Source organism: Xenopus laevis, chromosome 9_10L (assembly GCF_017654675.1).
Source record: "Xenopus laevis strain J_2021 chromosome 9_10L, Xenopus_laevis_v10.1, whole genome shotgun sequence".
NCBI classification, from domain to species: domain Eukaryota; kingdom Metazoa; phylum Chordata; class Amphibia; order Anura; family Pipidae; genus Xenopus; species Xenopus laevis.
In genome coordinates, this window is record NC_054387.1 from 27,731,929 (window position 1) to 27,756,282 (window position 24,354).

Sequence of the window (24,354 nt, forward strand, 5' to 3'; positions counted from 1 at the left end):
TACAATCTCCCCCAACAATAATATTTCTTTTAGGTAACAAAGAAATCTTATGTGTTATCTGAGAAAAGAATGCTTCTTTGTCTCTAGTAGGAGCATATATAGTAAGTAATATATAAGTAAAATGCCAATGTTAATTCATAATGACATAACAAAGGAATCAAGGCCGCCCTCTCCTGAGCTCCCACTCTCCCAATTTGCAGCGCTGCGCACCGATGTGCGGCTCCGTGCACGTAGTATGGTTCCTGTGTGCATGCACGCCGTGCAACTCCTATGTGCGCTGTGCATCTCCTGTGCAGCAGCGCACATTGCAGATGGGGGCCAGGGGTTCCGGGGGGGGGGCCCTGGTAGCAGTCTCAGTGGGCCCCTGGTAGCAGTCCCCAGTCCGACCCTGAAAGGAATTGCCCACACCTGCCCATGAAATAGCCTTTGAGTCAATTATGCAATTACTTTTGAGCCCCTGAAAAGAAGTGACTGTGTTAAAAAAAGGCTTTAGTTCCTCACATTTTTATGCAATCTTTTTGTTCAACCCACTGAATTAAAGCTGAAGGTCTGCAGTTCAACTGCATCTGAGTTGTTTCATTTAAAATTCACTGTGGTAATGTACAGAAGCAAAATTAGAAGAAAAAAACTGAAAATGAACTGTAAATAATCATACAGAGGTAATTCGAAACATTAGGAGCTTGGTAGCAAAACCATTTAAACAGAGTTGATAGAATGGGGTTGTATTTAAAGCCATCAGTCATGGCAAAAAGCTCCAATTAGGTGTACAATGTGTCCCCGTAGTCCTGTCTGATGCAGAAAGGTGCAGCATATTAACACTGGAGCTGCCCCAAACTCATACTGGGGATTAGCAAAAAAAAAATCACTTCCAGTGACAAGTGTCAGCTTCTTGCCAGGCTGTAGCTGTTGCACCTAATGCTGAGCAGGTAACTTATTTACCATGGTCTCAATGGCAGAATTTTAAGGACAGAGGTAATGTGCATGTTGCTTATAGAGACAGTATAAGAGGCCCTGTAGTAGAGGGGTCTCCAAGAGATGTGAAAGTGTGATTATTCAGCAGGAAGGATTCAGCACTTGTGGGGGATTTTGGATTGGGCTGGCGTGATAATGTGGGCAGGGTATCAGCATAAAGGCTGATGCTTGGCAGATCAAGGGCACTTACATTGTAAGTTATTACAGAGTAAGTTAGGTTGAAATTTGGACCATAAACTACTTTGGTTACATTGTTAAATACAATGTTAGTTGTTTTTGTAAAACAGTGAGAGCTTGTTACCCTTTGTGTCAATGTTTCTCTTTTTATTAATGGACACACACACACATACACACCCTGCCACCCCTATTTTCAGTCAACTTGAACTTTTTTTTTTTAATAATAGAGAGCCTTACCTTATGTGCAATGCTGTTTAACACTTTCATTGCAAGGTCTGAAACTTCAGGGTATGGGTCAGCTGCAAGGTGGAGAAGCACTCTCCAAATCTGAGTGTAAACACTATTGAACGAGACACCTGAAATGGTGAAAACAATTCTATTTTTATTTTTTAATAAAAGTTTCCTTTTTGCCAGGTTTTTATACACATTAATATTCCTTATGGTAATTTGGCTTCCAGTGTTTAAAAAAAGAGATTCTATTTGCATAATACACTGATGAATGCATTTCAGTAACTTAATAAGCAGCAAGGATGACAGCAACCACCTCCTCCCTCATCAAACGGTGCCTACTGAAGTCTTGTTATGGCTCCCATTTGAAGGGAATATTTTCTCATAATGTCTTAGATCTTTAACAGATTGAGCTTGTAAGGATCATTGGGAGCCCTGGAGGACTTTGACTCAGACACCTGCATTGTGGAGCAAAAAACAAGTGGGTGGAATAAAAAGAAAAGAGGATGGGGAACAGGACTGGTAGAAGGTGTTAACATTAAAATTAAGTGCCTTGGGGGGTGAAATATAGTGGGAATATGATACATATGGGTGCATTTATGTGTGAGCAAGCCAAACAGATATTACACTGAGAAATAAGATTCTGAAATAGAGTTGCCTGATTGTTGGATGACAGGTTGTGTTCATAAAATGGTAACCACCTTTAGCACAGAGTAATTTTCCAAACTGTGAGTATCGGTAAAGGTGGGTAAGGGTGCTAAAGTGCTCAAAATGTGGGAGAGCAAAAAGATTTTAGGTGATCTCTGACAAAGATGGTTGAGTTACAGACAGCAAAATATACAGGTATAGGATCCTTTATCCTGAAACCTGTTATCCAGAATCTCTGAATTACAGGATGAATGTCTCCCATAGACTTAATTTTATCCAAATGTTTAAATATTCTCTGTAATAATAAAACAGTACCTTGTACTTGATCCAAACCAGCCTATTGGATTTATTTAACATTTAAATGATTTTATAGTTGACTTAAGATATGAAGATCCAAATTATGGAAACATCCATTATCCGGAAAATCCCAGGTTCTGCACATTTCTGTACTTCTTTTTCAGACTTTATCAAAAAAAAGTTTTAGTTCAAGCTGAGTAAATAGGCTTATGGGATTATAAACCTGGGACAGAAAACATGAAGTTACACCCAGGAAACTATCTACTAGGAGCTTGCATGTTCTCCCCATGTCTGTGTGGGTTTCCACCGGGTACAGGTATGGGATCCGTTATCCAGAAAGCTCAGAATTATGTGAAGACCACCTCCCATAGACTCCATTGTAATATAATAATTCAGATTTTAAAAAATTATCTCAGCAAAGATATGATTAATCCTTATCGGATGCAGAACAATCCTGTTATATTTAAACTAATGCTTAAACAAGTTTTTAGTAAACTTAAAGATATCCGGTTCTATACCTGAACTTGTTACCTTTCACACTTCTTTCAAATTCCAAAAACCTACAGGAAGGTTAATTGATAAAACTGGTCCTACTGTGTGTGAATTTGATAGGGACCTTAGATTGTAAACTCCACTGGGGCATGGACTGCAGTGGATGATGTATAATCTCTGCAAAGTGCTGCAGGATATGAAAGGTGGGAATTTTCCATAGACAGGAAATTCATTTTGCTAACTTTGAAGATTCTGAGTATGTGGGTGAGGGTTTGGAAGGCAAAAAATACCTTACCTATGAGGGAATTAAGAGAGGAGTACGAACTAACACGCCTCATTTTATCAATGGTCTCAAAGGACAATATGTACTCTTCATTATCTGGGCTTCCCAAAGTACTGCTTGCACTGCTGCTTGTACTTAGATTTCCAGGAGAAAATGTTATGGCACTCCCAGCTGGAGAAGGAATCACAATATAACAAATACTTCAGATGCAGAGTTCAATAGATGTTAACAATCAATGGATAATATGGCTCAGATAAGAACACAGTGAGGGGAAACTAGTTATGGGTTTTTAGTAAAATCCAGTCTAGGGGTTAAAAAAAGTTTTCAAAGCACTTATATGTATATGTATAACATATACTGTACACCTAAACATGTTTGTTGTGTAAAGTTCTTTTTTTATTCATATAAAATGCTGGTACAGTATTAGCAAAGAGACAATATGAAAATATTTTCCTGTTCACTAAAAGTTAATTGTGTACTTCAAGCAAATACTGTTTATAACACACTTGAATTTCCGATGGCCAGAAACAACAGCAAGGACAGTGATATCAACATTTTTCTATTATGCCTGATACTCTCAGGTGAGCACTAAGGGCATTCATATAATACTGATACACCAGACATATTGTGAAGGCTGTTCTATAGATTAAAGGAACTAATCTTCTCCTATGCCCACCAGTCTTACTCTCTTCACTCAGGCTTAGATTTTGCAGAGACTTGTTGAGGTTTCTTGGAGTTGTCACTGCCCGGATATTGCCATAGGAGCTCACAGATCGCAGGCGGGGTGTTCCAGGGCTATCTCGTACTGGCGTCAAACTGCCTCCCTCTGTCAGATCAAAAATAGGTTTTCTTATTTAACAAATAATTTCCTTGGATTAAAATAGGGATGTACTGAATCCAGGATTCGGTTCGGGATTTGGCCTTTTTCAGCAGGATTCGGTCGAATCCTTCTGCCTGGCCGAACCGAATCCGAATTTGCATATGCAAATTAGGGGCGGGAGGGAAAACGCGTGACTTTTTGTCACAAAACAAGGAAGTAATAAAGGTTTTCCTCTTCCCACCCTAAATTTGCATATTAGGATTCGGATTCAGTTAGGTATTTGGCCGAATCTTTCGCTAAGGATTCGGGGTTCGGCCGAATCCAAATTAGTGGATTCGGTCCATCCCTAGATTAAAATCCTCTTGATGCTTACATAAGAAACAGTGGTGTAACTAGATATTACTTGGCCCCACATCAAATTATTTTTCAGGCCACCAAAATGTCTAGAGGTTGACTTGTTTTACCAATATTCATTGAAATTGTATATGAATTAGGGCCTCATGGGGCCACTATACCTCCTGGCCCCCCCAGCCGCAGGGTCTGCTTTCTCTGTAGTTACACTCCCTGATAAAAAACACTCACCTGTGGAAGCTGGTGAGGGTAGGGGGTAGTTCTTCTCTTCCTCCATAAACTGGAGAGCAACTGTACAGAAGTTGCTCTCATACTGTACAACCAGGTGACTGAGAGCCACAACAAGTTCCTGTAAAATTGGCAAATTTGACAACAAAGCCCTCAAAAGAAAACTATCAGAGAATTCAGAAGCCATACCATCACATTATAGTGAAGAATAATACACACGCACCACATCAAGAGTCTCAGTTATAGTGTTACCCACCTTGCGCACTATAGGACTTCCATCATTGATAAGCTGTGCTAACATCATAGCAACATTGTGATCTATTGTTGTTGAGTGATCTGTTCTCTCAGCTGAATTCCCAACGAAGGTGCCAAGGGCAAAAACTGCAGCACTGCGGACCTTTGTGGTTAATACAATATATTAATCATGCTATAATTTTATCCTTCAATTGAATTTTTCTGATTGTAAGGCTGGCTGCTCTCACCTCAGGCATGGGGTCAGACAAGAGGCTGTACAACTTCTCATGGGCACTGTCTCGCACCCCACACCATCGCGCAGCATCATAATTCTGCCAGATGCGCCCCAGGCAGATAGCAACCCACTGGCGTAGGAGAGGGTGTGGATCATTTAGCTGCTCCAAGCAGATAGCAATCAGGTTCCCCTGGAGGCAGGCTTCCTATTATACATATAAATAAGAAGAAAAACTTAAAAGCAATATTTTTGTACTGGAGACTTTTCTTTCTTTTAGGGTTAGGAAAATATGCCACAAAGTGACACAAGTGACCAAGTTCAAGCATAAACCAATGTAATCCTCACTATCCTCATCCATATATCTCTAAGACAAGTTAACACAATTAGGAAGCACTACTGTTATACTATGAAGGGGTATTGGTTGATAACTATCACCGCATGTGCCATTATACCTAAAGGGGATGCAACCCCAAAAAATGATTTGCTGTAAACTTAAGGTGGCCATACACTGGCACATTCCGTTGTATGAAATTAATGATTTCATAGCTTGTGTCCCCTTACGGAAATCTGAGAAAACAATTTTACGGTAACAAAAATACCATATTCTTTGGGTCCCTTTCCTTTTCAGACTTAGCTGCTGGACAAAACTAAGGCAATACCACTTTCTGCGAAAGTCAGAAGTAACCTTGGGTAGGAATTCCGGCGCTGCGTGAAACATCACCTTATCCATATGAAAAAAACATAAGTAGATCTACAAGACAATGCCCTGAGCTCCAAAACCTTTTAGGTTGAACCAATTAATAACAAACACATCACCTTCCAAGACAGCTGGCCAAGGGAAACTACCCCCAGAAATCATAACACGATGGTGCAGCAGCAACTCCATGTACAAATGCCCCAAGAAGTCAATAAAACATAGCACAGTGGCAACTCCATGTACAAATACCCCCAGAATTTAAAGCACAATGGCGCAGTTTCAATTACATGTACAAATACCTCCAGAAGTCACAGTATGACATAGTAGTATAGCACAGTTATTTTACATGATCTGGCTTTGACAAGAAAGTGCACCAGTACTCACCGAATAATACAAAAGCAGAGGCACTGACTGACTGTGTGGGTGGGAGGGTGGTGAGCAGGCTGCAGGGCTTTAGTATGATCAGTAGTTTCCCTTTACAGGTTACAAGTTAGGTTGAAAAAAAGACGTACATCCATCAAGTTCAACCTTTTAAGTATATATATATATATATATATATATATATATATATATATATATATATATATATATATATATATATATATATATATATATAAAACCTGCCTATATATGACCTGCCTAACTGCCAGAAGCTCAATGGTTAAGGTAAAAAGAAGAGAGGGCTGCCAGTGTTCTGTCTGATACACCTGCCTGGAACAAATAGTTTGGAGATAGATTTATTTACCATGACCCATGCAGTTGAAGAAGCATATAGAAGATGGATTTATTTTATACAACATGGTCCAAAGCATAAGCGGTTAGGACTGTCTTTTTTGGATTTAGAGAGAGCACTAAACAAGAGCAAGGATTACTATGAATGGTTTGCAGCTTGAAAAATAGCCTAGAAAAGATTAAGATCAGTTGGTTTCTTTGCATATAATCAGTCTGATTAATACTGATTTTATTCTTATATATGCAGGATAGTATTATTACGTTAGTGTATAAAAGGAATATAGGTTGGTAGGGACTGCACTAGTTAGGTTTGTTTCCTGGTTTAGGATTATGATTCTTCCTGTGTAAGATACAGTACCATTAAGATAGTGCCGAAGGAGAGCTATTGCTCTCTCCTTGTCACAGTCGGAGTAATTTGATCCGGGTGCAGGGCACGTGACAGGGAAGCAGCAAGCACCAGGGGAGGGTTAAAAAAAAGTCGGGCTGTAGAGAAGAAAAGCGCCAAGGGAGCGAGAGGAAAAAGTTAGTGTAGGCTTCAAATGCACTAAGTCTGTGTACAGAGATCATGCAGACAGTCTAGGTGGCAGTGGGCCCACTGGTGAAGCGGCGCACATACCTTGTGAAGTAACACATAGTTATCAGGATGGGATGCATTGCGCAACTTATGTAATTAGAGAGGGCCTGGGGCCTGCCGATGCCGGGGCAGCAATCGTACAAAAGTTATGTCTGACAAATAGTAGTGACAGTCTCCCACTGATATTGTCAGATAGGCAATACATGCAGAGATATTTATGGTAGCCAAATCTTTTAACCTGTTGACTTAATGACCAATCGCCGTGGCATGAAATATGTTGCGACAATCCACACAAGGTCCAAAAATCAAACAAATCTTCATTTGGTACGATAGTATCTTTGCATCGATGGCCAGCTTAAGCCAGTAATTCATAAATAAGCACCTGCTTTAAGGCCACAGGAAGCAACATCCAACATGTTCCTCACAAGGCACTGGTTTGGGATCACTGCTCTAAATGAATAAAATCAAGTTTGAGAATTTGAAAATCTCTAGTATATTTTGCAGTACATCTGCTAAGAGTTCTGATTCTAGTTCCCTTTAGCAGCAGAAAGCTGAAAGTGTTGATCACTTTGCAAACCCTAAACAGCCAGAACCTTGAATTTCCATGCTGAGTGTTGTAGAATTGGGGCATTGCAAAGATCTTGAGCTAAAATTACATTCTATACTCTGGTTTTGGCCTTGTGGATCAACAAATTTGTATATTGGATCAACAAATTTGTATATTCCTCGTTAAGAGCCTTTAAAAACAATAAAATTGTTACTGATCTCAACTTATTCCTTAAAGGAGTAAATGTAGAAGCACTAAGATTCACCCTATGTGGCTTCATTTAGAAATAAAGAAATTAATAGGAAAGAAGAGAAAGGCATTTTTAAAACTACAAGTCTGTTGGCACATTTAATGAATATAAACACTACAATAGATGTTGTAAAACAGCAATCCGGAAAGCAAAGAAAGGGAACGAAGAGTACATTGCGGCTAAGGCTACAACTACCCCCAAAAAGTTTCTTAAGTATATTAATAGTAAAAAGATGCGGCCAGTAATGCGACCAATAATGGTACCAGTATGGTTGTAACAGATACAGAAAAGGAAAATGTGCTAAATTAGTTCTATTCGTCAATGTCTACAATAGAGGAGTCTGAGTTCCCAGGCTCACTTCACAGCTGCACAGATGGCTAAGCTCAATCTAGTCAGTGGCTGACTCAGGATATGATTCATAAAGCTTTAATAAAAATGAATGTATACAAGGTGCCAGGGCCAGATGTTATACACCCCCTGGGTTCTAAGAGAGCTTAGTTAAGTTTTAGACTGGTCACTTTTTCTGATTTTCTCAGATTCACTTTCATCTGGTGTGGTACCTATGGATTGGAGAAAAAGATGATGTCATTCCAATATTTTAAAAAGGGATTACGATCTCATCCTGGCAGTTATAGGCCAGTAAATTTGACATATGTGTTGGGAAAATTATTTGAGGGCTTGTTAAGGAATAAGATTCAAAATTTTGTCCTAGTGAATGTCATTATGAGCAGCAAAAGCATGACTTTATGAAGGATAGGTTATGTCAGACAAATTTGATTGCTTTTTATGATGAGGTAAGTAAGATGCTGGACAGGGGGGGGCAGTAGATATGATCTATTTGGATTTTGCCAAAGCGTTTGATACCGTGCCCCACAAACGACTGCTTTCTAAACTAAGGTCTGTTGGTCATGCACATGGATAGGAAACTGACTACAAGATGGGGTACAGAGGGTGGTTGTTAACAGTACATTCTCTACATGGAGTAAGGCTCTTAGTGGGATCCCTCAGGGCTCGGTATTGGGTCCACTTTTATTTAACTTGTTCAATAATGACTTTGGGGAGGGTATTGTAAGTAATGTATCAGTGTTTGCAGATGACACAACACTATAAAGCCCAATTAATTCCATCTAGGATGTGGCACCTTAGCAACAGGATCTTGACAAACTGGCAATATGGACAGCTAAGTGGCAAATGAGATTCAATGTTGATAATGTTGATAAATGTAGCCATGCACCTGGGATGTAAAAATATCCAAGCCACTTATACCCTAAGTGGGACTGCACTAGGCAAATCCATTATGGAAAAGAACCTTGGAGTCCTTGTAGATGATAAACTTGGCTGTAGCAAGCAATGCCAGTCAGCAGCATCAAGGGCAAATTGAGCTGTATTAGAGCGTTAAAGTCTATTCACACTGTCCTCAGTGTGCTTTCTGCAGCTCAATCTGCCTCCATGCTGCTGTATTCCAAGCCTGAGGAGGGTGATGTCATTAAAATCTCCTATTACTCCCTCCTACTGACCTTGGGCCAGGACATGGTGAATACTGTCTAGTTGTTTCCAGCCATTGCTCCATCAGTTCACAGCTAGTATAGAAGCATTTCATTGCTGACCTGATACTCCCCACTCCCTCCCTTACAAGTCCCAAAAGGAACCTAATTGTACAGTAACTTTGTAGATGCTTTGTACCTTATTGGAGAAAGGTAGACTTTGACAAATAACATACAGCTCTCAAACTTTCAATCAAAATTTCATGACACATGAATATACAAGCCAAGATGCACCCAAACATACACTCATTCAACACTCAATCTACTCTTCAAGTAAAATGCAGCCTCAACCCATCACCGTTAATTTGACATGACCTGTGACTAACTTTATGTAAAATATACTCACCTGTCCAGTGTTATAATTGTTTACAATTACTGCTAAAATGAAGGAGGTCATTGTACGGTGCTCGGCCTGGTAAAGACAAAAAAATGAGTGGGTGAATTAGTTTCAGCCAGTTGATGTTTTAAGTTCAATAAAAGGGCTCATTTATGAACTGGTAGGTGAATGTGTTGGCTCAAGTGTTAAGTGTGCTGTACACCTAGTGCCAGTTGGGGTTAAGAAAAAGTATTACAAATATTGTTGATATCATAGCTATGTGGGGGGGGCGGTATCCAGCAGGCCCAGTACGACTTTGTAGCTATGTAGTGGAAGAAATATAAAAAGATAAAATGTCTTATGTAAACATAAAAAAGACTGAATGACTAAATGTTTAGCACAAATTAAATTCTTACAAGAGGTCTTTCCATCAGATATGAAAAATACTTCAAACCTTCCTGTGTCAGTACTGTTTGAATTCAGTAAGTGTATTGAATACACATATTGATCTTACCGGCATATATGGATCCGCCAGAACAGAAAGGAAATATTTATGACCATAATCTTTCACTAAGTCTGCTTGGCAAGACTAGGAGAGAATACAAGAGCAAAAGGGGAACTAAGTTAAAACTGTTGTTCACACTGCACATAATTTATAGAACTGCTTTATTATAAAATAATGTGTCATCACTGTAAATTCAAGTTATTTTGTACAGTTTCATAACTCAACACACACCAGCACATATATACACACAGATAAACAGTTTACATTCCCTTATCACATGAATGTGTTATCTACTACTTACACTATCAACAGCAAGGATCTTGGCCCAAATGAAGACAAGCAGTGGTCTGAGTTCCCGAGCAGAACTTTGTAGCAGCTTCAGCACATAGGGGAAAATACCAACAGAGAGGGCCTGTAGAAAAAAAACATCATCACAGATAGCAAAGACATTTAACACAAAAAAGGCAGGACTGCTATTCAAATCTGTTAACTGGTTATCTGTAATTTTTTGAGGGGCAGTGAGAGTCATGTAGCAATTTCTCCTCTTCCTCTCTCTAAATTTTTAGAACTTGATGTTATAATTGTGCGCATCCTGCACAGGTTGGTTTAAACATGAACAAAGTAATTTCTCTTGCCTGTCGTATGGTACCCAAAGAAAGATATACTAAGGGGTTTAACTGTTCTGATGAGCTCTGCTGTCTGCTTCATTATCTTCTGACAGCAAGGCCGACTTTCAATCCTAGTGCTGCTTTGTTTTAGCCATCAAAAGTGCTAAGCAGAGAGCAACCTGCTAACTCCTACTACTTAGCTCTAATAATCCTTGAGGAACAGATGAAAAAGAGATGCCAGACTTATTCACTCAGTGAGGTCAAAGTGAGAAGACACACTGCATTTAAAGAGACGTGAAGGGAATCCCAGTGATTTTAAAGACTAAATCCACCCCTGCTATTGTGTGACTTTAAAGGTATTCAGTCATGATTTTATGGTGTAGTTTTTATCACTACATTACCTTTTGTACATTGCAACAATTGCATTCTACCATTGAAAATGTTATTCTTGAACCAATAAATGTATTTTGTTCTTGTAATATTGGCGTTTAGGCAGTCATCTCAAGCTCTTGTGTCGGATCCTGTGCTTCAGAAAGAGCCAGCACTTCACAAGCGAACTGTTTTTAGATAAGCTATTGTTTCTTTTAATCAGTGTAACTGGAGGAGTCATGACTTTGGTGAACCACACTTGGATGTCTTACTATTGAGTACTATTGTCGTACAGTATCTACCACAAGGTGGACAATGGGAACATTTTTAGCAATGTTATTTTGTTACATTCCCATTGTTTTTTCAGTAGATTGCTGGGGGCGGGCACTTACAGTGCAGCAGTGAAGAAGTTTATTAAAACCACATGCCTGAGGGCACCCAGGAAACCAAGAACATGTCTAGCCCCACAAATTTTTAAATTATGTATTACATTTTTTTTTTGCCATTTTGAAAAACAGATTTCAATGCTGAATTCTGCTGGATGATCACTATAAACAGATGCATTTTGTAAAAAACATTCTCCCATGACAGCATTCCTATAATGTGTGAGACATTTAAAATGAAATTATCATCACTTCTAGCTGATCAAAATTTTGAGGATCACAAATACATTTTGAGCACATACAGGCACAAAGGAAATATTTAAGTGCAATTACAATTTAACCCACAACTTTCCACAGTAATTATAACTGACTGCACAGAGAATATGTACCAAACTGACAGCCCAGGGACCCAGGTCCAAGAATCTTCCCAAGAGGTCCAAGGCTCGAAGTCTATGAACCTGGCTCAACAACACCTAAAATAGGAGAGAATGCAGGAGAAATAAGTTTTAAAAAAAAAATGTTTAGAGAAATTTACATAAGTATTTTTTAAGGGGTGGTTCATCTTTAAGTTAACTTTCTGTTTCTTATAGAATGACCAATTCTAAACAACTTTTCTTTTCATTATTTTGTTATATAGTTTTTAATTATTTGTCTTTTTCTTCTGATTTTTTCCACCTTTCAAATAGGGGTCTTATTCAAATAGTAAATTGAACCCTAGCAACAACATTAATGATGGGCTTTGCATAGAGAAGGCAGTGAGGCTGGAGTAGCTGGAGAAGTTATTTGGCAAAATTGTTACTTATCATGCTCCTTGTAAAAGATTATGTATGCTCTGACATTTTTGCAACTGAAATGCATTTGAGGAAGATGTTGACAATATGTGTAGAGGGATGTGTCCTATGCTGCCTATTTCATAATACTGAAACCTGGAGAGCACAAGCAAGAAATTAAGTCTGTACCAACTGAGGTTCGTTACATAGTTACATAAACTAAGGAGCAACACAACAACAGAGCACAAAGGACCGTTAGGTTTAAAGGGGGGCATAAACCTTTCCATATAAATACTGTGAATTTTTCTGCAGATGTCATGAAACTAAAATTTAGCACTTGTTACATACTGGGAAAGTAACATCCAATAAAAACATATTCTTTGAGTAATACCGTCACTTTCATGAATGTACATAGATTGGGACACCTAAAGCCCTGCTGTTGCTCTTACTGCTTCTCACCTCTCTGGTGCCACTTCTTTATTAAAGCACCTATGCCAAAGTTGTGGGTGATAGATTAACCCTCTGTGCTGGGCTGTGAAAGGAGCATGGTTGAGATATATAGGTGGTACCGAATAAGGTCGACGCCCGTTACCCCACCTCCCACTGAAATCTTTTGTTTGATCACGTTAATATTCTGATTAGATTTCCAGTGGCATCCATGAACACATGTATTTTCAAAATGGAAAAAAAACATGTGCCTTCAGCCAAAGGCAAGGTTTTCCAGAATTCAGGCTGTCTTAATCAGGGGCCTAAAACGGTAAATAAGGGGTATGGCCTAAAGTCATGTGGAGGGTGAGATTTGGGGTTTATTTGCTTTCCTAAATATTTCTAAAAGCTCAGTACAATTAGTGAAAAACTGCGGACGTGAACACTTTCATGATGACAAAACTAAAATAATTGTTTAGCTAACCAATTCAATTATTTAAAGGTATGGGGACTCTAAAAACATACTGGACAAAAGAGGCTTCAAATCAAATGATGTAAAACTCAAATTGAGCCTTTGTTCCAGAAACAAAGTACTACTTTAAAAATGTAAGTAATAATGAGTAGGATAATCTGTATGGAATATTCTAAAAACATTGGATGGATTATCACTGGCTATCGATTGGCATTGATACAGTAAATGTTAACATTTACACCAACCAAGCACCAACTGCACAAATAAAGCACACACAGAAGCATGAATGATCCCTTTCCACTCTGATACCTGCAGGACAATGGGCAACTGTTCTGGCGGGTTTCTGTTCTCTACACCCATGGTCAACCAGACTTGAAATGCGGTCAGTTGCTCAGCAAAGAAAGGGCTGTGCTGTAGGAGATAAAAGACAGAGAATAAACATCAAGACAGCTATCTAGTGTCAAGCACACTTTACCACACATGTTAATAAAATAACCCCAGCACACTTTACCACGCATACTAATAAAATAACCCCTGCGTCCCCCTAACTTTACTGACCCGGAATGCAGTTCCCTCCTCAATAATGGTGGGTAACTGAGAAAGACATATATCGACAGCAAGATCCCAAGCCTGCCTATAGAAGGAAAACAAAAAGTCAAAGAAATAAAATTATAGATATATCATGTTACTGTGTTTTGGAATGAACCCAGGCTCAAAATAAAGTATAAAAGCAAAATTAAACATATCAAACATATAAAATTACATTATTCAGAGTAAGTTAAAGGTGTTAATAAATCACAGCTTATGATGAGATCTGTTCTCTATAACCAAGTAATTTAAAGCCAATAAATCTAATATTCAGGATGATGTTTTACAGATTTGGTTTTACATTATGTCCGATTATGTTTGCACTCAGCAAAACAGTAAAGGAATTTAACATGGCTAGCTAAGTACTGCAGTGGTTTCACCTGCAGTACACACTGCACAATTGTGTAGTGTCAGTGCACAGAATCATCACATTATCAAGATTTACTCAGCAGTTCCAGGAATTCTGAGTTTGAGATTTCTTATTCCCACCTAAAAGGTCACCACCAATGAGACTAAGCAGTGTTATGCACCGTTTAGGTCTCTGAAATTGTTCAAACATTCAAAGTCACATCACTGATCTCCGGAAGCCACAGAGTGTCAGCGGCTTGGGTTTCACTTCCAAAGATTAAAGGAAAATCTCCTTTTAAGACTTCTAAGAAAAAATGAAAATCAATGCAGCCACAGCAGCTTGAAATTGTAATCTACAGCAAAGAAGGTGTCAAAAAAGCTTAATATATTACTGTAGGGCTGTACCTTAGTTTTGTTAGCATTAAAATAATATAACAATATAGAGGAAAAATAAAACAATTCTGTTGTCTAAATAAAGGGTTACCAGACACATGACTTGCATTTAATTTTAGTTATATATGCAAATTACACTGAAACGTAGCTAATGGCTACATTAATAACTAGCAGTCTGTGATATCTCTGGTTACATGTGTTTGCATTCTGGTATTTCCCACTTATTACAACTGTCGCTATTAGATTTAAGAGCTATGGGATTATTTTGCAAATAGCTTTACTGGCAGGCAACAAATGGCATGGGATTAAGACAATAAATACACATTGCTCCAGAAAAAGGATATAGGGTGCATCATACCACATAGCATGCATGTAGGTGGGTGGCAAGCGAGGACTGCTCACTGGGGTGCAATTGTATGATCTCATTATCCTCTCTGCCAGCAGAAAGTTTCGGAAGAGGCTGGCAACCAACAGGTCTTGTCTAAAAAGCTTCTGAAATAGGTCTGAAATGATATAGTAAGTTAGGTTGAAAAAAGACACACGTACATCAAGTTCAACCTTTTAAATCTATATATAAACTAATAAACTTTTTTGCCTAACCTCTATCTGATCAAGAGGAAGGCAAAAAAAAAAAAAAATTTTAAAGCCTCTCCCATTTGCCTCAAAGAAAAAAAAATCCCTTTTGACTCCAAGATAGCAATTGGACCAGTCCTTGTATTGGAATGCGTGCTCTGACTTTAGTTCTTTCTCGTACAAAGCAAGGTGGCACTCTTGTTAGCATAATAGCATTGCTTCCTTGCAGTGCTAATATCCAAGGTTTAATCTCGGCCAGTTAAGGGAGTTTGTATGTTCTCCCCCCTTGCTTGAATTAATTTCCTCTGGGAACTCCAGGTTCCTCCCAAACTTTAAAAACAAACAGGCTCCTCATGAATTTGTCCCTTTGTACGTGTAAATATGCAATATAACTTATATTGTAAGATTCACAGGGTCAGGGAGTGGTGCAAATTATGTGTAATCTCTAGTTAAAAAGAATCAGAAGTAAAGTACCCCAAATTTGTGGCAGGACACCAAGGATTGTGTTCATATAATTTACCTTGCCTAAGAAACTAGCTTACCTAAAAGGACTGCAAACCCAAGGTACCTTAGAATAATAAAAAAGTGAGGATATAAATGAATTAATAAAGCAAGTAAAATCCTAGGTTAAACCGGTTCTTGTGTATCTATTTGTAAGCAGTATATAATTAAAATCAATTGTTATGCTAAATTGTAAAAAAAAGACTAGATTAGGAGTTTTGGCGATGAGCATTTCGCTATAGGCTTTATTAAGGCAAATAAATTCATCCCACAGCTTTTGTTTCGTGGGAGTCTAGTTTTTATGATTTTTTTTTACTCTAAAGTACCTTGGATTTGTGGCTTTTCAGTGAAGCTAGTTTCTTATCTCAGACAGGCAATGCAAATTATATGACTACAGTCCCTGGGGTCCTGCCTTTTCATTCTTTGTGGTGTCCCAGGGTTAGATAGAAACAAATTGAGTTAGTAGAAATCGGGACAGCTCCACCCTCTTTTTTATATTTTCCTTTTCCTGCCTTTTATTCTGATGAATTTTTTGGCACATGTTTTCATTCATAGTTAATATATTTTATTATACAACAATTAATTTATATAGCACTGTCACTTTAAAAATCACATATGCGTCAATTAATATGTATATACCAATGACAGGACAGGAACAATAGAAAAAGGAGGAGTGGTATGTCTGTTTGTTTAAGGAACAGTAACTTCAAAAAATTAAAGTGTTTTAAAGTAATAAAAATATAATGCAGTGTTGCCCTGCACTGATAAAACAGCTGTGTCTAGTTCAGAAACACTACTATTGTTTATATAAGCTGCTGTGTAGCAACGGGGGGCAGCCATTCAAAGGAGAAAAGGCTCAGGTTACACAGCAGATAGCAGATAAGCTCTGTAGAACATAATGGTGTTATTTGTTATCCACTATTTAACCTGTGCCATATAGCCTTTTTTCAATTTCTCCCATTGCTAAACAAGCAGCTTGTTTATATGAACTGTACTAGTGTTTCTGAAGCAAACAGACCAGTTGTACCAGTGCAGTGCAACAGTACATTGATAGTAGATATTTTCAGGCTGTAAAAGCCAATATAAACAAGTGATGGTTGAAAATGAGGGAGCTGAAACCTTATGGGTGGAGCTATTCACAGATTGTAAAGATTAAAGCAAAATAATTATAGGGGTATACTACAGACCCCCTAATGTAATTGAAGAGGAAGTGGCTAAGATCCTAATGCAAACAGAGGAGGCTGCTAGGGGCAAGTAATGATAATGATGGTTTTAATCAGCCAGATATTGACTGAAGCAACAGTACAGCCAGGACAGTTAATGGGAATTAGTTTATAAACTTGTTGCATGACAATTTTATGTCACAGGTTGTTGAGAAGCCAACCAGACATCATGCTATACTGGATCTAGTAATGATCCAGAAAATATAGCAAATGTTCAAGCAGTTGGATCTCTGGGTAACAATGAACATAATGTGTGGAGAAAAAGCTAATGTAATTCCAATATTTAAAAGAGGATTACAATCTCAGCCGCGCAATTATAGGCCTCTACTGGGAGTAGGGTTCCTAGTGGGGCCCTGTGGGATTCTGTATTGAGTCCACATTTATTACCTTCCACAGTAATGACTTTAGGGGAGAGTATTGTAAGTTTAGGTAATGTATAAGTGTTTGCAGAACAAAAAATATGCATTCCATTCAGGATGTGGCATCCTTGAAGAAACAATAGATAGCTTTAAGAAAGAGCTGGATGGCTTTATAACAAGTGAGAAAATAGCTCTTAGTACAAGTTGATCCAGGGACTGGTCTGATGGCAAATCTTAAAGTCAGGAGGCCTTAGAAGGGTTTTTCCTTCCTCTGAATAAACTAGCAGTTAGGCGTTTTAGCCTAACTTACTATGTATGCATACCATCACAAATTCACACACACAATAGGAACAGTTGGTCCAATGGTGTAATTAGATTTCTTAATAGGAAATCAGGGCCACTCCTGTCATGAGGCTCTTCTAGTGAACAGTTTTCTGGGGGGGGGTCCACACTTATTTGAATTCAATTTCTTATTAATGCATAAGAGCAAACAAAATTAAAAAAATCACAAAAAAACATTAAAAAAACTATAACATAAAAGTTTGCTTTTGCTTATGTTTTTCAAAATTAATAATATAAAGATAGCATTTAATAACCTCCCTATTAATCTAAAGCACAGTGTATCATTTAATTATGAATGGGAAATATTTAAAGTCAGAAACCCATAACATGAAAAGTCCCTTCCACTACAAAAGCTCTTTAATAGGAGTATATTTGAGCTAAGGTGTAACAGGATGATATGACTGTACCTCTAGGCAGAACATTCCATGCTATGGTATCTGTAATTGCTGTAAAAATCCAGTTCAGCTCTCCCAGTGGTGTTCTTCTATCATTTAATCGCCCAGGGATTCTGGAAAAAAAGAGCAATATGATAGTAAAGGGGTTGTTTACATTTTTTTATTGATAGTTTTTAATGTTTTTGAGTTTACATTTTTATTCAGCAGCTATCCAGTTTGCAAATTTAGCAATTTGGATGCTAGAGTCCAAATTACCCTAGCAACCATGCACTGATATGAAAAAGAGACTGGAATTTGAATAGTAAAGGCCCTGGATAGAAAGATGAGCAATAAAAAGCAGCAATAACTATTAATTTATAGCATTACAGAGCATTTATTTTTACATGGGGTCAGTGACCCCATTTGAAAGCTAGAAGGCAAATAATTAAAATACTATACAAAAGAGAAAAAGAAGGCTCAATTGAAAAGTTTCCTAGAATGTGCCATTATATAACATATTAAAAGTTAATTTAAAGGTGAATAACCACTTTAATTACTAAATTAAATGGTTCAAAAAAATGCATGCTGAACCACTAGATGCGCTTTAAACAAAACAAAAAAAAACAAAAAACAAATTTTCTCACTTTCAATTCTTAGCTGACCTTTAGCTATAATGTTTACTAATACAGATATATTTTTTTGAATATTCTGGATGGTTACTGATGTTGTCCTGCTTAAATATAATGGTATTGTTGTTATTTGGATGGCTGACCAACAAACTAAGCTTAACATCCCTGTGATAATGTTAAATGGCTCCAACCTGCACCTGTATTGTCAGTTTTGAAAAAGGCAAAACAACTGTCCAAATGTGAGCCTGTTATTCAGTACAGGTATGGGTTCCAATTTTTGGAAACCTGTTATCCAGAAAGCTCTGAATTACGGAATGACCATCTCCCATAGACTCCATTTTATCCAAATAATCCAATTATTTTTAAATGATTTCCTTATTCTCTGTAATAATACAGTAGATTTAAGGATTGAAGATCCAAATAACGGAAAGATCTATTACCCGGAAAACACCAGGTCCCGACCATTCTGGATAACAGATCCCATACTGTATAAGAATGGCCCCTTGAATTCAATGCCTCACAGCAACCCACTTTCAATTCTCTTTTCTGTCGAGGTTATACATGGCCTGTTTTTCCATAATATAATAAATAATACTGTATCTTTCAGGTTATTCCACTCACCATTAAAGGAAAACTATACCCCCCAAACAATGTAGGTCTCTATTAAAAGATACTGAGTAAAACAGCTCATGTGTAAAACCCTGCTTCATGTAAATGAACCATTATCATAATAATATACTTTTTTAGTAGTATGTGCCATTGGGTAATCATAAATAGAAAATTGCCATTTTAAAAAATAAGGGCCGCCCCCTGAGATCGTAAGATTCACTGTACTCACAAACATACCAACAAACCATACATGTTAGGTCACATGAGCCAATTAACAGACAGAGTTCTGCCTTTTGCTTCCTCACTTCTCACTTAGTGTTGTAGTATTTCTGGTCAGGTGATCTCTGAGGCAGCACAGATAGTGTCACGAAATGGTGGTTCAAGGCAAGAGATGTAAAAGGGCAATATTTATGTAAATATATATTCCAGTTTGGTAAGATTCTTTAATATGTCATTCAATTTGATATAAACTATCTGTTCCTTTAGTATTCATTTTGGGGGTATAGTTTTCCTTTAATGTTTTCTGGACTAACCAGACTAGCCTAATACATATATTGACCCAGTTAGCCTCATTAGCATTCTTATTACTGCAGTCCTCTTCACAAACCAGCCAACAGCCTTCAAATTGTAGTGTGTAGGTGGAGGAACAGCAGGCAGCATCTGCAGCTTTATAAAAATTCACATTTATTGTACCTGACCTAACTAAAATGCAGCAGTGAGCCTGCCTCGAGTATTAGAATGTGTAAGAACCATTTGCTGTTATCAATGTCATCATGGTATTTATTTGCATCAAAGGAGCAAATTTAATTAATGGCAAGATCTGTGAGAGCAATGTAAGGGCATTACAAGCCTGGCTGCTTTGCTTCATGCCGTAGCGTAACAGCTTGTGTGTGCACACTTTCTCTAGTCCAGAGGGAAAAACTGGCTCTGAGCTATTCTTCAACATGAAGAGGTGAAAGGTGGCTATGGGTAATTTCCTTGTCACATTCACTGTCTAATGGGAAAACAAACTGTGTTGCTAGTTTTCAAGGCAGTTACACTTGTGAATAGCACGTCCTGGCTGCATTAATCTGGTCACATAAAGAAGTGAGTTCATTGATATTTCTGGCACACAAGCAGTGAAAATGCCACATATCGTATTGGGGTATTTCCAATTAAAGCAGACAGTTCTATTTAAAAAATAAAAAAAAATTTTTTTTAAATATTTATCAGATCACATAGGTGTAGGTATGAACATTTCAGTATAATACTGTATATGGCTTAGCAAACCATGATCTGTATTCAAGTCTTTTTTACAAAATGAGAGAAATCTCTTCCACTACAACCCAAAAGGTCACAGGTGGTGTGCATCTGAACCGACACACTGCATGCTGTGTCTTCATCAGACGAGATAAAATCTGAAGGTGTCTGACTTTTTCCCCCCCATTAAAATACATTGAATGACGGATGTAGATGCATAAACATTACACCATCCAACTTTACATATGATCCAAATTTACATTCTAGCTATAGGGGAATCAGATTTCGTAGCTGTTGCGTGTTGCGTGGCAAGATCAGATTAAATTTGACCCATAAAATCTGATCAAAATCTTCTGTGTAGTTTCACCCTTAAGGGCTAATTGACTCGCGGCGACAAAAAGCAGAAGACAAGTCGGATGCACTCGTAGGTGTCAAATTATAATGGGACTAAATGAAAAGTAGAAGGTAAAAACTACATTCCGTCTGACACGACTGTCGGATGTAATAGCAGAAAGTTGTAAGACAATCCTGCGAAAGACACCGGTGGAGTTCAGCCCTTACAGCAGATGAGGCCTCCCACCACCAAAGAGGGATACAAAAAAAAATCATTAATTGGTGGGGAGGTGTACTTCTTTTCCTTTTTTTTTAAACTTTATTACATTTCTTTAGTTACAGGCTTTTACGTCTAATGTGCTGGCTTAAAAAGCACGTTGTTGTTACAAATACAACATGCCACCCTACAACCTATAGGTATGGGTCTTTTACAAAGGGTGTTGCAGACAAGATATATTTGCTCCTCTTCCTGGTACTGAAGTCATTTAAATCCAGCAAAGTGTCTGCCAAATTGGATAAATGAGGAAAAAATTAACACAGCATTCTCGAATATGTGGGTCATGTGTGACAGTTAAGGGAGGTGGTAGCACTACATAACCAGAAATTGCAAGTATCCTTAATATTAATAATAAACATATATGACATACTCTTTCAGTATTCAGATCTTTTATTTGATTTAGATTTATTGTTTAACTGTATAAGAAATACTCCCCTGCACAGTGCTGTAACTAGAGGGGGGCGGGCCCTGGTACAAAAAATGTACCTCAATACTGGTAAAAAACACATACAGTTAGGTCCATAAATACTTGGACAGACAACTTATTTTTATGATTTTGGTTCTGTATATTAACACAATGAATTTTAAATGAAACAACTCAGATACAGTTGCACTGCAGACTTTCAGCTTTAATTTAGTGGGTTGAACAAAAAGTAAATGCGAGGAACTAAAGCCTTTTTTTAATACAATCACTTCATTTCAGTTGCTCAAAAGTAATTGGACAAATTAAAAAAAATGAAAATAAAATGTTCATTTCTAATACTTGGTTGAAAACCCTTTGCTGGCAATGATAGCCTGAAGTCTTAAACTCATGGACATTACCAGAATCAGTGTTTCCTCCTTTTTAATGCTCTGCCAGGCATTTACTGCAGCGGCTTTCAGTTGCTGAAATGCATGCTCAATTGGGTTCAGATCAGGTGACTGACTTGGCCATTCAAGAATATTTCACTTCTTTGCTTCAATAAACTCCTGGGTTGCTTTGGCTGTATATTTTAGGTCATTGTCCATCTGTATTATGAAATGCCTCCCAAACAATTTGATTGCATTTAGCTGGATTTGAGCAGACAGTGTCTCTGAACACCCTCAGAATTCATTTGGCTGCTTCTGTCCTGTGTCATATCATGGATAAACTCGTGTCCCAGTGCCACTGGCAGCCATGCACGCCCAAGCCATCACACTGCCTCTGTCATTTTACAGATGATGTGATATGCTTTGGATCATGAGCTGTTCCACGGCTTCTCCATGATCCTGGTAAAGGTTAATTTCATCTGTTTTTCCAGAACTTTGCTGGCTTTTTTAGATGTTTTTTTTGTTTTTTTTTAGCAAAGTCCAATCTAGCCTTTCTATTCTTGATACTTATGAGTGGTTTGCACCTTGCAGTGCACCCTCTGTATATACTTTCATGCAGTCTTCTCTTAATGGTAGACTTGGATATTGATACACCTACCTCCTGGATAGTGGTGTACACTTGTTTGGCTGTTGTGAAGCAGTTTCTCTTCACCATGGAAATGATTCTGAGATCATCCACCACTGTTGTCTTACGTGGACGTCCAGATCTTTTTTTGCGTTGCTGAGTTCACCAGTGCTTTCTTTCTTTCTCCAGATGTACCAAATTGTAGATTTTGCAATTTCTCAGATGGATTTTTTTCTGTATTTGCAGATTAATGATGGCTTGTTTCACCTGCATATAGAGCTCCTTTGACCACATGTCTGTTCACAGCAAGATGTTCCACATACAAGCACCCCCCCCCTCCCTCAACTCCAGGGCTTTTATCTGCTTCATTGATATTGACATAACAAAGGAATTGCCCACACCTGCCCGTGAAATAGCCTTTTAGTCAATTGTCCAATTACTTTTGAGCCCCTGAAAAAGTGATTGTGATAAAAAAAGTCTTTAGTTCCTCACATGTTTGTGCAATCTTTTTGTTCAACCCACTGAAATAAAGCTGAAAGTCTGCAGTTCAACTGCATCTGAGTTATTTCATTTAAAATTCATTGTGGTAATTTACCAAACCAAAATTAGAAAAAAAGTTTTCTGACCAAATATTTATGGACCAAAGTATGCTTCAATGCTGGAAAAATGAACAGTCTTTCATTTAGATCAAAGTTCATATCTATGGAAGATCTATTAAATATCACTGCACCACCTGCTCCTTTTCCACAGCACAAGTGGACAAAACAGCAGTACAATAAGATGGTTTCATGAAAAAGAAGGCTATGTGTGTCTTGCTTCTCATGGGGGTCAAAAATATCTGCTTCCTATCTGACTGCTGTAAGTGACAGTCACAATTGCAGAGGTCGAATGATACAACAATATAACAAGAACTGAGTGCATCCTTAGAAAGATAAAGCCAAGAAAGAATATGAGGCAGTTTGTGCACGAGTATAAAATAAAAAATCCCCCCCCCAAACCTATTAATGCGGTCAATAAATAGATGTAAAACCTGTTGATTGTTTCCCATACATTTCTCAGGGTCTGATGAATTGAGCTATATTTACCCAGAATCAATCAATACTTGAATTCTGCCCAGGCATTACCTAGTAGTGCACATAAATTTAGGATTATCCCACTTCATTTTGATATTCTATACATAACCATACATGTATAAACAACTAAAGAGATCATAATAAAAACATCATGTTATATTTTTTTACTCAGATTTTTACATTGGAAATTATGAAATGCCATTTTAAACAGGAAAAGTATATTCAGAGAGAATAGAGTAGTAGTGGGTCTTAAAACACATATATTTACACAACATAAAATAGCAGACATACTGTTTGCCCTTTTGTACATAAGCAACAAAGCATACAGTGATTATCTGTTTACAATGTTGTATTGGTGTGCCAGGGAACCACCAGAAAATCTTTGACTGCAGGCCCACTCTGCAAAATGTGTTCTTACTACACTGACTACATTTATTCTCTTAATTGCTTCTTCTTACATATTATAAATTTACCCATCTCACATTTCTTCTCTTTGTTCTCAAATAGAAATGGGGAATGTCAATGGTATGACCATACAAGGCAAATAATTAGTGAGCAAGGGGGCCCACCAGGAGTTTTCATGGAAACCTGGTGGGCTAGTTCAACACAAACTTGACATGAATTGGCCTTTAAAAAAAAAATTAATACACAGAAGCCTAAAGAATACAGTAACCCCAGTAACACTGACTTAATTGCATCATTATGAACAGATTAGATAAGGCCAGCAATGATGGCCATTGCGCTGTTTGCCAAAAAGAATACCGTATTGTCGTGGATCTTCATACCTGTTTGAATCTTTCCCCATAACCTCTTTTTTTCTCAGTTCCCAGGATTAGCTGGTGGACTGAGGTTACTCTCAGAGGTCCATTTATCTTTTGCTGAGAAAGTGATAAAATCCCATATCTTGCATCGATATGCAAA

At 37.8% G+C, this 24,354-nt stretch overlaps 1 protein-coding gene across 4 annotated transcripts in view; it reads right to left on the reverse strand.

Moving 5' to 3' along the window:
* The window catches only part of LOC108700989 (regulatory-associated protein of mTOR), a 213,262-nt gene that overhangs the window by 31,072 nt on the left and 157,836 nt on the right, over positions 1-24,354 (reverse strand). For 2 of the 4 annotated variants that reach the window (XM_018235081.2, XM_018235083.2), the window contains exons 8-21: positions 17,893-17,993; positions 14,846-14,990; positions 13,717-13,792; positions 13,468-13,569; positions 11,880-11,963; positions 10,432-10,542; positions 10,140-10,214; positions 9,656-9,721; positions 4,979-5,170; positions 4,753-4,893; positions 4,500-4,617; positions 3,783-3,923; positions 3,110-3,268; positions 1,387-1,505 (exon numbers count right to left, since the gene is read on the reverse strand). In XM_018235081.2, the coding sequence (XP_018090570.1) occupies positions 1,387-1,505; positions 3,110-3,268; positions 3,783-3,923; positions 4,500-4,617; positions 4,753-4,893; positions 4,979-5,170; positions 9,656-9,721; positions 10,140-10,214; positions 10,432-10,542; positions 11,880-11,963; positions 13,468-13,569; positions 13,717-13,792; positions 14,846-14,990; positions 17,893-17,993 (1,630 nt within the window). Of the gene's footprint in view, positions 1-1,386; positions 1,506-3,109; positions 3,269-3,773; positions 3,924-4,499; positions 4,618-4,752; positions 4,894-4,978; positions 5,171-9,655; positions 9,722-10,139; positions 10,215-10,431; positions 10,543-11,879; positions 11,964-13,467; positions 13,570-13,716; positions 13,793-14,845; positions 14,991-17,892; positions 17,994-24,354 lie in introns of all 4 variants that reach the window. The other 2 variants (XM_018235080.2, XM_018235082.2) reach the window with 1 other exon arrangement.